The 14780-nt window shown below is 47.6% G+C and overlaps 1 protein-coding gene across 2 annotated transcripts in view; it reads left to right on the forward strand.

Annotated features, from left to right (window-relative positions):
• Positions 1-14780, forward strand: part of LOC142584628 (germinal-center associated nuclear protein-like) — a 559187-nt gene that overhangs the window by 104827 nt on the left and 439580 nt on the right. For both annotated transcript variants that reach the window (XM_075694780.1, XM_075694781.1), the window contains exon 9: positions 6411-6679. In XM_075694780.1, coding sequence (XP_075550895.1) covers positions 6411-6679 — 269 coding nt within the window. The remainder of the gene's footprint in view (positions 1-6410; positions 6680-14780) is intronic.

Genomic DNA, 14780 nt, shown 5'->3' on the forward strand with positions numbered 1-14780 from the left:
GTAAAATGGTCAGGAGGGGCTGAAAATTCAGCCAAGCGGCATGCTGCAATCAGTAGCGATGTACATTTTAAAAGGTACAGTAAAGGCAAATACTAAGTCAATGTGGACTGTTTAAATGCCTTTCTAGAAACCTTGCAACGCTTATTTCGTGCCAAGAAATGACTTAGCTTAACAGAAAATTGTATCCGAGTGGTCCGAATACCTTTTTCGAAATTCAAATCTCCTGCCACCCAACCGGGGGATTGGTGACGTTGCATATGCCATCACTGCCCTTTACTGCTGTCGGGGAGTGAAACTGCGCCCGACAGATGGCGGCACTGAGCTAAGATAAAGCGGCGGATTTGCTGCTACAGCTGCTTTTTGGTCAAGTGGTGTAGACTGTTCAGCCACCCCGCGACATCACATGGAAGTTGAATTCTCTGCTACTTGCAGTTTGTGCGACTTTTGCGAGCCAGAAAATCCAGCGCAGCATTACGTGATCAGGAAAGTACTGAAACACGAAAGCGTGGGCGGCGCAGAGTCGAGAGCCAACGAAACCTTTCGACCGCCTGCGTCGTTGTCAACGGTAATTTCAATTAGTTCTTTTTTCTAAACATCAAATGAAACTGGACAAGTAACATTTTATTTTATCTTATAATTCAATACGAGAATTTTTTTTTTTTTTGTAACAAGTAGTTGAGTACTGATGACAGAATTTAAATGAGGAGTGCTTTCGTCATCGGGCAAGTGCTTGAATGTCCCGGGGGAGTCTCTAATCATGTCCTATATTTACCTCGATTTCTCGATTATTGAGGCTCTGTTCGCAAGAAATGTAAGCCATAAAAAGGTGCTGGGCACACACGTGATTGAGAATAGTAGCCACCTGCCAGGGCAGCTGTACTGCAATACTCGCCCGCCTGTTCCACGTGAAAACGCCAGCATGCACTCGGTTTCTTATCCCGATGCGAGTAAGTCTCCTCACGGGTCGTCGTGCGCCGCATTCACAGCTATCGCTGCCAACCCTAATGCAATAAGTACCCTCACCTATCTATTCTCCACCACGTGGGATGTAGTATCGGAAGTGTACTGCATGGGTTTAGTTGGCTATAACTCAAACATGCTGCCGTTTCTTGCTGCAGGCACTGTAATGTGAGCATGACATATCACGTTTCGCTCCGGCAGCATTCTGGGTCATCTGCCAGCTCAATTTTGTTGTGGTTTTCTGTCGCCATTTTAAAACATTGTGCAATAGGAAAACAAAACTCACCTTGGTCTGCCCGAACCCCACCAGCTCGATGCGCGTCAGCCTCTCGTGCCAGAACAATTTGTGGCACGCTTAACCTTACATAGGTGCCAACTACAATTGAGTCTGTCAACTTTTTTAGTTGCCGTGTTTACTTGATTCTAACGTGCCCTTGATTGTAACGCGCTCCTTTTTGCCATGAACTAAACAGACAAATGTCGTTTACAGTACCGCGCGCCTCATTCTTTCATACTGAAATACAACTTTCTCTCATTTGGAACAAACAAAAGATTTACTCCCAATGCACTAAAGTTGCAATAAGTAAAAGTCGCAGTTTCGGCCGAAAGGCGAAGCATTGATTATGATAGCAAATTAGTAGACAGCTATACAAAAACCAATGGTAGTAGTTTTATCAGCAGTATAAACTTTTATACATTTGCTTACTAACTAAATTAAAAAGCAGGGTGTCAAGTGCGCATAAGTAAACATGAACACGTCTCACTCAATGACCATGGAAACTAAACGCTGGAGTGAGGAAGTGTGGTAGCAGAAGCGAGAGACCTGACCTTTGTGTGGTATTGGATACGGACCCTTTTCCTGGCATCACTCAAGTTCCCAGACCACATCCAATCGCCGTTGCATTCCAGTTATGGTGCGCCGGGGTGCGTCTACCATCTTACCGGACCCGTCAGATGAGTTGGCGACCCCCACCTCATGCGCTGCATGTCGAGCTATTGTCCCTCCCCCTGCTTTACTCATCCCGAAAGTGCTACGAGGGGCTGGCACGGTTCCAGGTAGTTGATTTTGGTACCAAGCAAAGCTGTTTTGCAGCTCTGCAAGGTAGTTTGAGAACAATCTGTCTCCTCCAGCTGAGAGCTTCCTGGCGAGGAGGCGACGCTAGAGGCAAGTCAACCATTGGACAATGGAGCCCTTGGAGCATCCCCATTATCCAAATGTAACGGCACTTACACGGGTGCCTACCATTGGAGGAAAATGACGACGCATGAGCTGGCTTGATGATTGGCCGAAAATAATGTGACCCCGAGAGACCGAAGGGGTTGAAAGCGAGAGACAGGGAGAAGAGTTTCTTATTCATTCTTCTTGCCACGGGCCGCAGCGTCCGATTTGCTGCCGGCCGTCGATGACTTTATGACTGTTCATTACTTTGTCTAATTACTGTAAGTATTGTAAATAAACCTTCAGTTCTCAAAATCCTCCTCAACGTCGGCCCACTCCTGCACTCAACGGCAGGATCTAATAGCGGCCCCTCGCTTTGATGCAAACTAAGCAATGAGAACACAGCGTGGTGCGCCTTGATGCGCAGACTGTTGTGTTCATCGCAGATCGCTTTCAAGATAAGGGCCGTATAGCTGCGCCGTACATAGCAGCCGCCGGTGCAGAACGCCTCTCCTGTTTGCGCCAGTCCCACACGCAAGTTTCGGGAACTCCGAACACTTGTGATGCGGCCCGATTTCCGTCCGTCTCCCCACACGTGATTGCTTTCCTTTTAATTGTGGCATCGTGATGAATTCGGCATGTGTTTGCAGTTGGCACTTCCATGCTGATAGAACAAATGCAGAAAATGGGAAGACAGACAGTGCACTAACCTAAGCCAAAGGAAGCATTGTCGAGCATGCGTACTACAGCACATGGAGAAAGCTATAGCAGCTAGACTTGAAGTGCGTACGAGGTGGCTATGTTAAAATGCCGATGGTGATATGGCAACGCAAATTTAGGGTCGTACTCGATTCTAACGCGCACGCAATTTTTTGACCCCTTTTATCGGAAAAAATGTGCGTGTTAGCAGAAGGGTTGAAATCTGGGCCAGTTGGTACATACTTGAAGGGAAAAAACCAGTCAAAAAACAAAGGACAAGAGGAGAGGTCGACTGGACTATCAACTGAGCTTTATTAGAATTGGTGTAGTCCCAGCAAGGCCAGCAGAGCATGCGCAACTGCATCATCGCTAATCACAGAGCATGAAAAGACAAGAATCACTTCTATCGTGAGTGACCTAGAAATGCAAATTCTTTTTCAAGTAAGCGCACCGAGGTTGTACTAACGCAGTCGTCACCTAATAAACTGATGTAGTATGTTTCCAGGATTTCTCGCTTTTCTTTGCCCTTGCCCATACCTTCTTTGCCCTTGCCCCTATTTCTCGAGGCAGGGCAAGGAACCACGTTTGCACAACGCAGCATGACAATCGTTTTACGGCATGTGCTGCAGGGGTTGTCTATAAGTTCCCTCTCACGTGCGAAAGATTTTACATAGGCCAAACCGGTCGAGGTATTAATGACCGCCTGCGTGAGCACCACTCCTCCCTGGGGTCAGATAATGGTGCAAACTTGCCTCGCCATTGCAGCGAATGTAGTTGTTACCCTTTGTTCAGCAGTGTGACGATTCTTGGTAGGGGGAAGGGCAAAGAAGAGCGAGAAATCCTGGAAGCATACTACATCAGTTTATTAGGTGACGACTACATTAGTACAAGCTCGGTGCACTTGAAAAAGAATTTGCATTTCTAGGTCGGTCACGATAGAAGCGATTCTTGTCTTTTCATGCTCTGTGATTAGGGATGATGCAGTTGCGCATGCTCTGCTGGCCTTGCTGGGACTACACCGATTCTAATAAAGCTCAGTTGATAGTCCAGTCGTTGTGGTGTGAACCTCTCCTCTTGTCCTTTGTGTTTTTTGACTGGTTTTTTCCTTCAAGTGCGTGTTAGATTCGAGTAAATATGATACTTTCGATTGTTCGTTTTAGTATGTTTCTTCTGTAATTTCTTTCCAAAACGTATGAACGAGGTTCTACTTTGTTTGCACTCATCATGATTGGTCCAGAGGTCATGCGTGCAGGTTAGGTGTATCAGTGTTGAAGCCAACGTTTTTAGATCTCTTTCAGTTTGCAAGCTCCCAACGAGCCGCGCACGAGAAAGTGGCCCCCTTCCGTTTCCACTCACCATGCGGCGCTGCGGTCACTGTCGGCCCGGAGAGCTCGCGCTTGTCAGCGGCTGCGGCAGCCAACTCTGTGGCGCCAGATGCGCAGAATTCAAATTTGTTGGCCTTTTTTTAGTTGTCACGTAGAAACTGAATTCAGTCTCATGGTTAAATAACTGTTTGGCCTGAGCAGTAAGGGTGAGATAAAGAGCAGGCTGAAGCAAGATCGCGAAAAACTGCGATCGTTTACTTGCTTCGCGCTTTATCTATCGCATCGTATTTGCGATGTTTATCCTGGATAGTTTAGTGCCTGTTGGCGTAACGCTATCAATAGTTCTTGTGAATAGTTCACGAACCATAAAAGACGATTTAAAATAGCCATGTTCCGTTCTGTTTCTAGAACAGTCACGAAATTCCGCGCTCTGTTACCGACGTACGGAGCACAGCACAGAGAGCAGGGTTTTTCACATTCAGTTTGAGCATTTATTTAAGTGCACACAAACAAACACTGAATGCAGACACACCTGGTGCGAAACACGGAAGGAATGCCTACAGAAGACGAGCTTTTTTATTTGCAATGGTGACTTTTTCTCTGCTTTCCAGCCGGCGATTCACATCTCTCGTGTAGAAGTGCTTGCGTGTAACTATGACAAAATTCAACACCTGGCATGTAAAAGAGGCCATATGCTCTGCACATCCAAGCCGCGCAAGGTTTTTCAATTCCTACTCGTCCAACACCTCCCAAAACATATCCGCGGAAAGTGGGCCTTCTTTCAATGAAATTAAAACTGCTCTGTTTACAATATTTGTAAACTCTAACATCTTTTTGGTAAGGTGCTTTAGGCAGCCTTGCTTGAAGCTCCTGTACACCGTGAGGTGTGAGTGACTGCCAACAACTGGCACTGGAGAGCTGATATCCTCTATGCAGGAAAGGCATGTACTCTTGCTGAGTTTATGCACCACATAGCCCGAAAAGTAGTAGGAGGTGCTTTCATCTACTTCTCCCTTGGAGTAAATGTGGTCACTGCCACTGTGCTGGGGCAAGTCATTAGGTTCAGAGGTTAACTCAAGAATTCTGGATTCAATCAGGTCATGCAGCTGTGCTTGCTTACAGCGGTGTGCTTCTCTCGATTTCTTCAGTGTGTCTTGAACACCTACAAGCACAGCACTCGGTGCGCCCTCCACACTTCCACGAAGACCGGTCTTTATAGGTGTGTACAGACTAAGCAGTCGGAATATTCGTGTGAAATTCACGACTGTACCACACAGCGTAAACATGCACACATGAAAAAAACCACTGCTTGCTACTTTGACAAGGCGGCTGCAGCGGCGGCGACGATAGGGATGGACCGGGCCGGTCGGGCAAACACTGTGGCGAGCGCCACCGCGCGGCAGGAAAGAGAAAGGCGACACTCCGCGCGCCGGGGCTTTCAAACTGAAAGAGATCTAAAAACGCTGGTTGAAGCAGCGTGAGGTTCATCACTGCATTATCCAACGCGATCTGTGTGCCTGTGGCTTATTGGCTTCGCACTCTTACGAAATGTGCACTGCTTTTATTGTGGTTCTCTCTGTCCGCATGTAACATTATCATTTTGATCACTCTTGTCACGCTGGACAAACCTTGCATTGTGGCACCATTCTGCGAGTTTGTGGCATTCGAGTGCTGTGTGTGCGATCCCAGCATTGGGCCGACGTCCAGGAGGGACTGCTGCCGCATCAGTCGGGGCAGCCTGTCCACAGTGTGCCCAGCTCTCCTTTTGCTTTGAAAACGAAGTGAAACACACGCTTGGGTGGCAACAAGCACGAGGGGCACTGCGGCTCACTCGGCATGGCTCTGCGGCGCACTCGACATGAGCCACTGTGCGGGTCTCTACACCGAATATTCGAAAAATTTAATAGTAGATATTCGATTTGTAAATCGAATGATTAAAATTTTCACTATTCGATTTGATTCCATAATATTTGAGTATTCGTACACCCCTACTGGTTTTACATTGCTATACTGTGCTAGAGCATGCAGGAATTCAGGCAATGACTGAATTTCAATGAATGAATTTCAATGTTCAATTTTGTGTGGGAAAACAACTATTTATATATGTCACTAGCTGTGTAGATAGGTGCGATGTTTAGAGCTGATGTTGATTGTGATAGCGAATCATTGGGCGATTGTCGTGGGTTCATCTTTAGCTTGCTTATCTTCACGCGAGGGTCAGCTGTGGTGAAGCCACCTCAACAGAAAAGAGTGCCACTCTTGTGCAGGACATCACGCAGCAGCACCTGTGCGACGAAGTGTGCGTGGCTCTGGTGGAGCAGTGTGCGCGCTTCCACATACACTGCGCTGCTGCCCTCTGCGAGGAGGACATGTCAGCCTTTGACCCCAAGATCAATAATGAGAACCTGGTCAAGTGTCTGCAGACGCTCAAGCACTTCTACTACGACCTCTCCCTGCGCGGGTTGCGCTGTCCAAATGAGCCGGAGTTTCGGGCATACGACGTGCTCCTGCACCTCACCGAGGGAGACACCATCAGGTGAGAACTTGGGAAATATTTTCTCCATAGTACACAGCTGAACGTCATTGGTACGTATTGCCTAAAAGATTTTATGAAAACACGCTATTTGAAAAAACGTTAGATCCAAAATAGCTGAAAAATGTCATATTTTTTTTCCCAAAGGTGAAGCATCAATAGCGATAGCGAATTATTAGCTTATTACACATAGTACTGCTAGATTTATGAGCAGTATAAATTACAGTAAACGTCTGCTTACTAGCTAAGCAAGTGCCATGTCACGTGCCCTAAGACACATGAACACACACGAAGGCATTTTATCAGGATGGGTCAATACAATCTCAATGCGGGATATGGATACGCTAAGCTAACATTTAGGTAGGTAGATGCAAAATGTCATTTCTCAATTTGTTCCACTACCTTACTGTCCTTGGAAAAAACAAGTCCTTATTTACTTGAATCTAATGCGAAATATTTTTCCCGATAGAACGGGTCCAAAAATTGCGTGTGCATTAGACGGCAGCATTTCAAAGTGGCCGCGTCGTACGCACTTCGAGCCTAGCTGCCGTGGCTTCCTCCATGTGCTGTAGTATGTGTGCTTAGGCAATGCCTCCTTTGGCTTAGGTTAGTGCACCGTTTGTCTTCCCAGTCTTCCTGTTTTGTGTGTTTGCTCTATCAGCATAGAAGTGCCGACTGCAAAGCCATGCCGCGTTCATCACGTGTGCGGAGGCGGATGGAAATCGGGCCGCATCACGAGCGTTCGGAGTTCCCGAAACTTGCGTGCAGGACTGACACAAACAGGAGAGGCGTTCTACACCGGCGGCTGTTACGTACGGTCCAGCTGCATGATCCTTCTCTTGCAAGCGATCTGCAGTGGAGACAAGAGTCTATGCATCTAGGCGCACTGCGCTGTGTTCTCGTCGCTTAGTTTGCGTTGAGGCGAGAGGCCGCACAAAGGTCAGTTCGCTCAATCCTGCTCCAACATTTTGATAAAAAGTTTCCACGGTCATTACGTGACACATGTTCGTGCTTGCTTGTGTGCGCATGACACCACGCTTGTTAATTTAGTTAGTAAGCGAATGTTTAAAAATTTATAGGACCGATAAGCTGCTATCCTTGCTTTTCGTATAGCTATCTACTAATTTGCTATCATAATTGATGCTTTGCCTTTTGGGCGAAACTGCGACTTTTTTTATTTATCGCAACTTTAGTCTATTGGGAGTAAATCTTTGTTTTCCAAATGAGAGAAAGTTGTATTCCTGTATAAAGGATGAGGTGTGCGGTACTGTAAATGACTTTCTTTCTTTAGGTTGTGGCAAACAGGTGTGCGTCACAATCGAGGGCACGTTAGAAACAAGTAAATATGGCATTACTGACCATGCCTGAATGTCGGCGTTCAGGCGTGGTCACCATGCTTGTTAATTTAGTTAGTAAGCAAATGTTTTGAAGTTGATACGGCCAATAAAACTACTATCCTTACTTTTCAAATAGCTGTCTACTAATTTGCTATTGCAATTGATGCTTTGCTTTTTGGGCATAAATGCAACTTCTTTTATTCATTGGAACTTTAGTGCATTGGGAGTAAATCTTCGTTTTTCCAAATGAGAGAACGTTGTATTTCTGTATGAAAAAGTGAGTTCTGCGTTACTGTAAAGGACCTTTTTTTTTTTACAGTGAAACCTCGTTAAACGGTAGTTGGCCGGAGCTCGAAAAAGCTGCGTACTAAACGGGAGTACTGTTTAACCGAAATAGCATGACATCGCCCACTTACCTGTCGAAAACGGAACTCAGAGAGAGTGCGATGAAAGGGGAAAAAAACATGCAGTATTTATTCACTTCGCGCGACAAAAGTGTTATTTTCATTTGATGCCGTGGCGGTCTAGCACGACGACAGCGGCCTCGAACTTACTGCAGCTGCGTGCCAGCTTTTCAGCCAGCCCCCTCTTCTCAGCAAACACTGAGAAGAGCAAATGATGTTGATGTTGGTGTGGCTTCACGCGCAAACGCACAGGGCGCTTGGAGGCCGTTGTTCCGATCTCTGAGGCGCGTTGTTCTGCCGGGCCGCCCGATGGAGACGACGCACCGCCGTGTTTGCACGACGAAAAGTTGAAACGCTACGTTTTAACCGATGCGTACACAATAAGCTGGTACGGTTTATGCGGATACAAAACACGTTATGTTCAATGGCCGCTGATTCGGGGATTTGACTTTACTACTTTTAAAACGAAACTACTGTTTAAGCGGGTGCGGTTTAACGAGGTTTTACTGTACTATGAAAAATGGGTGCGTATTACAGTCGAGGATGCGTTAGAATAAAGTCATTATGGTAGTTAAAGCGGTTCACAGAATCGTGTCATGTGCCCCGAGACACATGAACAGAGCTTACTTGATTATTTATCATTGATATATTTATTATTTATAGATACTGCCTCGTGATCTCCCGATTAGCGAGGCAGTCATGCCACACTTCGCTCCATTTGCAATGTGCCGCATGAGACTGATTGTCCGCGCCAGCCACGCTACTCACAGCATTCTCTTCCTAATATAAACTGCACACCTGTGTAATCATAATACAAATATATTGTCACGTTTAATTGATAGGCGACTTCTAAAAGAGGCCATTAAAGTCCGAGTCGTAGAATGGGCAGCACTGCACCAACAAAAGACCAAAGCATGAGCTCGTGAGCCAGCCCGTCCTCGTCTGGGAGCAAGTGGCCCAAGCTTGTGGCACAAGCGCGTGGCATTGCCCCTCCTCCCAGAAGAGCATCGACTCGATGCTAAACAAATCGTTGATGGGCAGTGGTCCGAAAACCATGACTATTATGGTGTGCGATATGGTTTTAACCGCACGATCTGCACTACCTCTGGCCACGGTTGTTGGCGTCGTGCTGGCTGGGTGTCATCTGGATGAGCTTCGTAATTGAGGTCACTCACTCGAAGTATGGACTAAGAAGTTTTTCCGAAAGGCCTTTACGGCGAACGGGGGTCCAAACTAACACTTGGTGATGCGCTTGATAGTCGGCCTTGGAAATTGTAGTGTCGCATGTCAATACACTGCTGTTTCCTGATGTTCACGCGAGCCAGTTGACATGCTTCCTTGGCACGCTGCACGAAACGCTCGGTGTATTCATCAAGACTGTCAGAATTTTCCCATGGTATCATGGCTTCTAACATCGTCTGAACTTCATGACCGTAAACATGAGAAAACGGTGTATAGCTTGTGGTCTCTTGCGTAGCAGTATTGTACACAAACGTGACCTACAGTAGTACCTCGGCCCACGTCTTATCCTGCACACCTATGTACATCGACAGCATGTTCTTTGTCATTTTGTTAAGCCTTTTGGTCAAGCCATTTGCTTGCGGATGATAGGCAATCATCTTTCGGTGCGTAGTGTAACTCAGTTGAAAAACTTCAAGCAGCCTTACTGTAAACGCCGCCCCTCGATCTGTGATGACACTGGTTGGGGTGCCATGACGCAGTGTGATGTTCCGTACGAAAAACTGTGCAAGCTCAGAAGCTGTGCCTTTAGGGAGAGCCCTTGTTTCAGCATAGCGGGTTAATCTGTGGCGATGATGATCTGCTTGTTTCCGGAAGTATACAACGGAACGGGCCCAGGAGGTCCATGCTGACGTGATTGAAGGCCCCTCGAGATGGTTTGATAGGCTGAAGCAATTGCGCAGGTTTCACATTGGGTGACTTTCTGCGCTAGCATTCAGGGCAGGCTTCGACGTATTAACACAGCTGGCGAGTTTCAGCCAGTAGAACGATTTCTGTACCCTAGCAAAGCTTCGAGTGAAACCCAAGTGACCAGACGCAGGCCCATCTTGGCAGGCAAACAGGATTTCGTCACGAAGCTCGGCTGGTACAACCAAAAGATAGGTTTTGTTGCTGGCAGCAGAATTCTTGTATAGCATTCCCTGTCGCAGGCAAAACGAAGACAATCCACGAGCAAGTTGTCGGGGCAGATGTACGGTGTGACCTATGTTCAGTGATAGGTCGCAATTCACAATCTGCTCGCTGCCGTGTAGATAAGTCTGCCTCGCTTATGGCACCGAGTATGTGTACAGTCACAGAAAACGTTGAATGCTTTTCTTGTCGGTAGTAGTCGGGAAAGCAGCTACAGCGGAAGTTTTCTCGGGATTGGGATGGACGCTTTCCGTGCTCACAACATGCCCAAGGAACTTCAGTTCTTCATAACCGAAGTGACATTTCTGAGGCTTTAAGGTGAGGTTGGCTGATCAGATTGCCTCGAGCACTTGTCACAGTTCCTTAAGATGTCCGGAGAAGCTGCCTGAAAATACGACCACATCATCCAGGTAGACGAGACTGGTTTGCCATTTTAGGTCGGCTAGCACAATATCCAACATCCATTGGAAAGTTGCCAGAGCAGAGCACAACCCGAATGGAAGTACTCGGAACTCATAAAGTCCATCTGGAGTGACAAAGCCTGTTTTCTTCAGGTCACGCTCGTCTACCTCAATCAGCCAGTGCCCACTTTTCAAGTCAAAAGAGGAAAAATGCTTCGCTCGCTGTAGCCGGTCGAGAGAGTCATCTATGCGCGGCATTGGATAGATGCCTTTCCTTGTGGCGTTGAGTTTTCTGTAATTGACACAGAAGTGGAGAGTGCCGTCCTTCTTCTTTACCAGGACAACCAGTGACCACCATGGAGTTTGAAGGTTGGATGACACCATCATCAATCATCTTCTTGACTTGTCCTTGAATTGTTTTGCGTTCTTTCTGTGAACACGATACAGCTGCTGGTGAATAGGATGGGGATCATCGTAAGTAATCATCCTGTGCTGCGTGATTGGCATCTGATTGGCTTTAGACAATCGAGCGAAGTGGTCCTTGAATTCACACAACAGTCCTCACAGTGCCTCCTTATTGTCCTTCGGCAGCTCGTTGTTAATGTCGATATTTGTAACGCATTCTTCATCGCTGCCGCTTTCTCAACAAGCGAAACACTCAATGACGTCATCCAAGGCTGTAAGCGATGGCAGGTCCACGGAAGAGGTGTCACTGTTCATTTGTGAAGTTGGTGATCAATACGTCAGCTTGGCCATCCCTACTGTCAATGATTCCCTAGCCAAGATAATTCCGAGGGTAAGTAGAAGGGAGGCGTTGCACTCTGCGAGTACTTCGCCTTCGCATGTGCCCTCAGAAATTACCGGAATCATTCTACTAGCACGAGATGGTATTGTAACGCTGTCGTGGGAAATTCGAAGTACAGCTCTGGGGCGGCAGGCATCTTGTGTTGTCACTTTCTTTGAAGAGAATGGAATGCAATGTCGGCGGAGGTCGATGATGGGGCTATACTCTCGTAGAAAGTCGATTCTAAGTATCGATTCACAGGAGGATTCTCGGGGAACAAGGGAACTGATCGGAAGCGGAGAGTTTTGAATTTGTACCCGAGAAGTGCACACACCAAATGGTTTGGCGATATGTTCGCCAGCTGTCCGTACATGCGTCCCTGTCCAAGGCATAACAACTTTCTTCAAACTGCTTGCCACTTTGCTGCTGATAATCGAGTAGTCAGTATCCAGTGTATGTTAGGGGGGACGCGTCTTTTGCGTTGCGAAAAATGGATTTAAAAAAAATATTTTGAGTTTCTGTAAATTTTTTTCTATCTGATTCCAAAATATCACTGTAAACCACGTAGAAGTGCTCTAAAAAATTTGTTTTATCAGCCAAGGCTGCAGAAAATTTCGTGGAAATCAAGAAAGGACATCGTTATTCAAGTGACGATATCTCCGGAACAGCGCAGCCGAGTGCCGCCATCTTCGTCTCGATGGAAAGCGCATTTCTCCGTCTTCAAATTTGCCGCTTCAGCTACTGTATTTACACGATTGTAAGTCGACTCGAATGTAAGTCGACCCCCCCCCCCCCCCCCCTCCCATATCGCTTGACCGGGGGGGGGGGAAAAAAAAAACCGAGGGCGCATTCGATAACGAAAATTTATTAGTAGCTGACGGTCACTGAACTACTCATCTTCACTAGTGCTGCCATCGTCATCGTTGCTGCGGTCCCACAGCGCGTCGTGGTCCAGCGAAATTTCAAATTTGGCAAACGACCGCACCAGGACATCTTGCAGAACAGCAGCCCACGCCAAATGCACCCAACCACACGCAGCCGTCAGGGAGGCTCTTTCGACAGGTCCGGTTGGCGTAATTTCGCAGTCTTCTGCCGCCAGCCACTCGTACTCACGGCGGAGCAGAACCTTAAACTTAAGGCGAAGGTCCGGGCTTTTTTCATGACCACGTCACACTTCACTGGCAGGGACCGATCACGCATTTCAGCGACGCTGCCGCAAGCTTAGCCTACAGCTCCGGAAAGCGTCCAGACTTCGGCACGTGGGAAATTTCTCACTTGCCGCCACAGGGTGAAAATTTCGCTTCGCTGCAGTCGCCACTCTCGCACCACCCGTTTAGAAACATCGAAATTGCGGCCCGCTGCGCAGTGATTTGTTTATTCGGCGTAAAGGATGGCAGCCCTCTTGAACGCTGCTGTGAACGAGTGCCGAAAGATTAGTGGGCCTGCAGCACTCATGACGACTGGGGAAGCATAGAAGTAGCACGTAGCCGGCAGTCAAGTGGAGCGCGTCAAAAAGTTGGTCAAACCAATGCCAATGCCTTTAAACGGAGAAAGAGAAACCCGCGAACGGTGTCTGCTCTTCCATGAACTACCGATACTCCCCGCAAACGCCGCCGTTCTAAGGGTGCCGCCGCAAATGGGAACAGCGGCGCTTCCATCAACTATCGACACCCCCCATGAGTGTTGCATGCACTGTAAGACTCTCAAAAATGTTGAAAAACCCTTCCGAAAAGCGAACAAACGCGGGGTAGCGAAAAGATACGGGTAGGACCATAGAGCAAACATAAAGTTGTAACTACGTTGTAGCCCTCGTTGGTATCGCTTTTTTTTTTGGCGGGGCCATGTTTTGGTTTGGATTGTAAGTCGACCCCCCAACTTCAGACTTTCAAATTTTAAAAAAGGGGTCGACTTACAATCGTGTAAATACGGTATCTCTTCCAAACAGGAACAAGTACACATGGAGCAAATGATTGAAGGTCGTGCCGGAGTCTGTGATTGGCTATGCCCTCCACGTGACTCTAGTGCAGTTCGCCATTCGTCTGGCGCTCGCATCATCTGCTTGGCTCCTTGCACCTCAGGAGTCTGGACGTCTCTACTCGCCGTAATCTCGACATGTCAAAATGGGCGCTACATGGACATTGTACTAGTGTGGCTGATCGCTACGTTTGTGGACGTCTCAGACCTGTGGCTAAGCATTCCGAGCATCGGCGACACGGACTTCGCGACCAAGATTCGTGTGCGCAATCCTCAGACATGCGGCTAAGCCTTCTAACACTTGGTGTTTTGGAATTCGTAACCAAGCACATCGCACACGCAATCCTCGAACCCGTGGCTAACACTTCGCGCATAGGAGTCTCTGACTCTGCGATCAAGCACACTGCACATGGACTTTTTGGACCCTTGCCGAAGCATTTTGGGCATCGTGCCTCCGACTGCGCCACTAGGCGCATCGAGCGTCGACTCCTCGAGCCCGCGTCTAGGCACTTCGCGCGTCGGCACCTCGGACTGCACGAATAAGCGCATCGAGTATCGACGCTGCAAGCCCAAGACTAGGCGTTTCGCGCAGGGCACCTCGGACTGCGCGGCTAGGAATTTCGCGTGCTGGCACCTCGAACTGTGCAACTAAGCACATGGAGCGTCGACTCCTTGTATCTGTGGCTACGCATTTCAGGCATTGGCACCTCGGGCCTGCAACCAAGCATATTGCACGTTCAGTCTATTATCATATTGTCACATAGGCCGTAACGATATCTATCATACCACCCCTTCATAAAGAGAACCTCATTATGAGCTCTGTTCACTAGGCCCCTTGGGCTGGCACAGACACCTGGCTGCAGAAGTGATCGAGGCATCATACAAAAGTACAATTCTAGAAAGCACTTAGCAGCTCCATATCTATCACTGGCTCTCTGATCCTAAGTTCCACAGCCATTGTCAAGTGAAGATGACTTGGAAGACTGCTGACACTCACTTCATTCAGTAACGTGGTCAATTCCACCTAAAGAAAAAATGCCTCACTGATTGTACTGG

Source organism: Dermacentor variabilis, chromosome 6 (genome assembly GCF_050947875.1).
Source record: "Dermacentor variabilis isolate Ectoservices chromosome 6, ASM5094787v1, whole genome shotgun sequence".
In the NCBI taxonomy this organism is placed as follows: Eukaryota; Metazoa; Arthropoda; class Arachnida; order Ixodida; family Ixodidae; genus Dermacentor; species Dermacentor variabilis.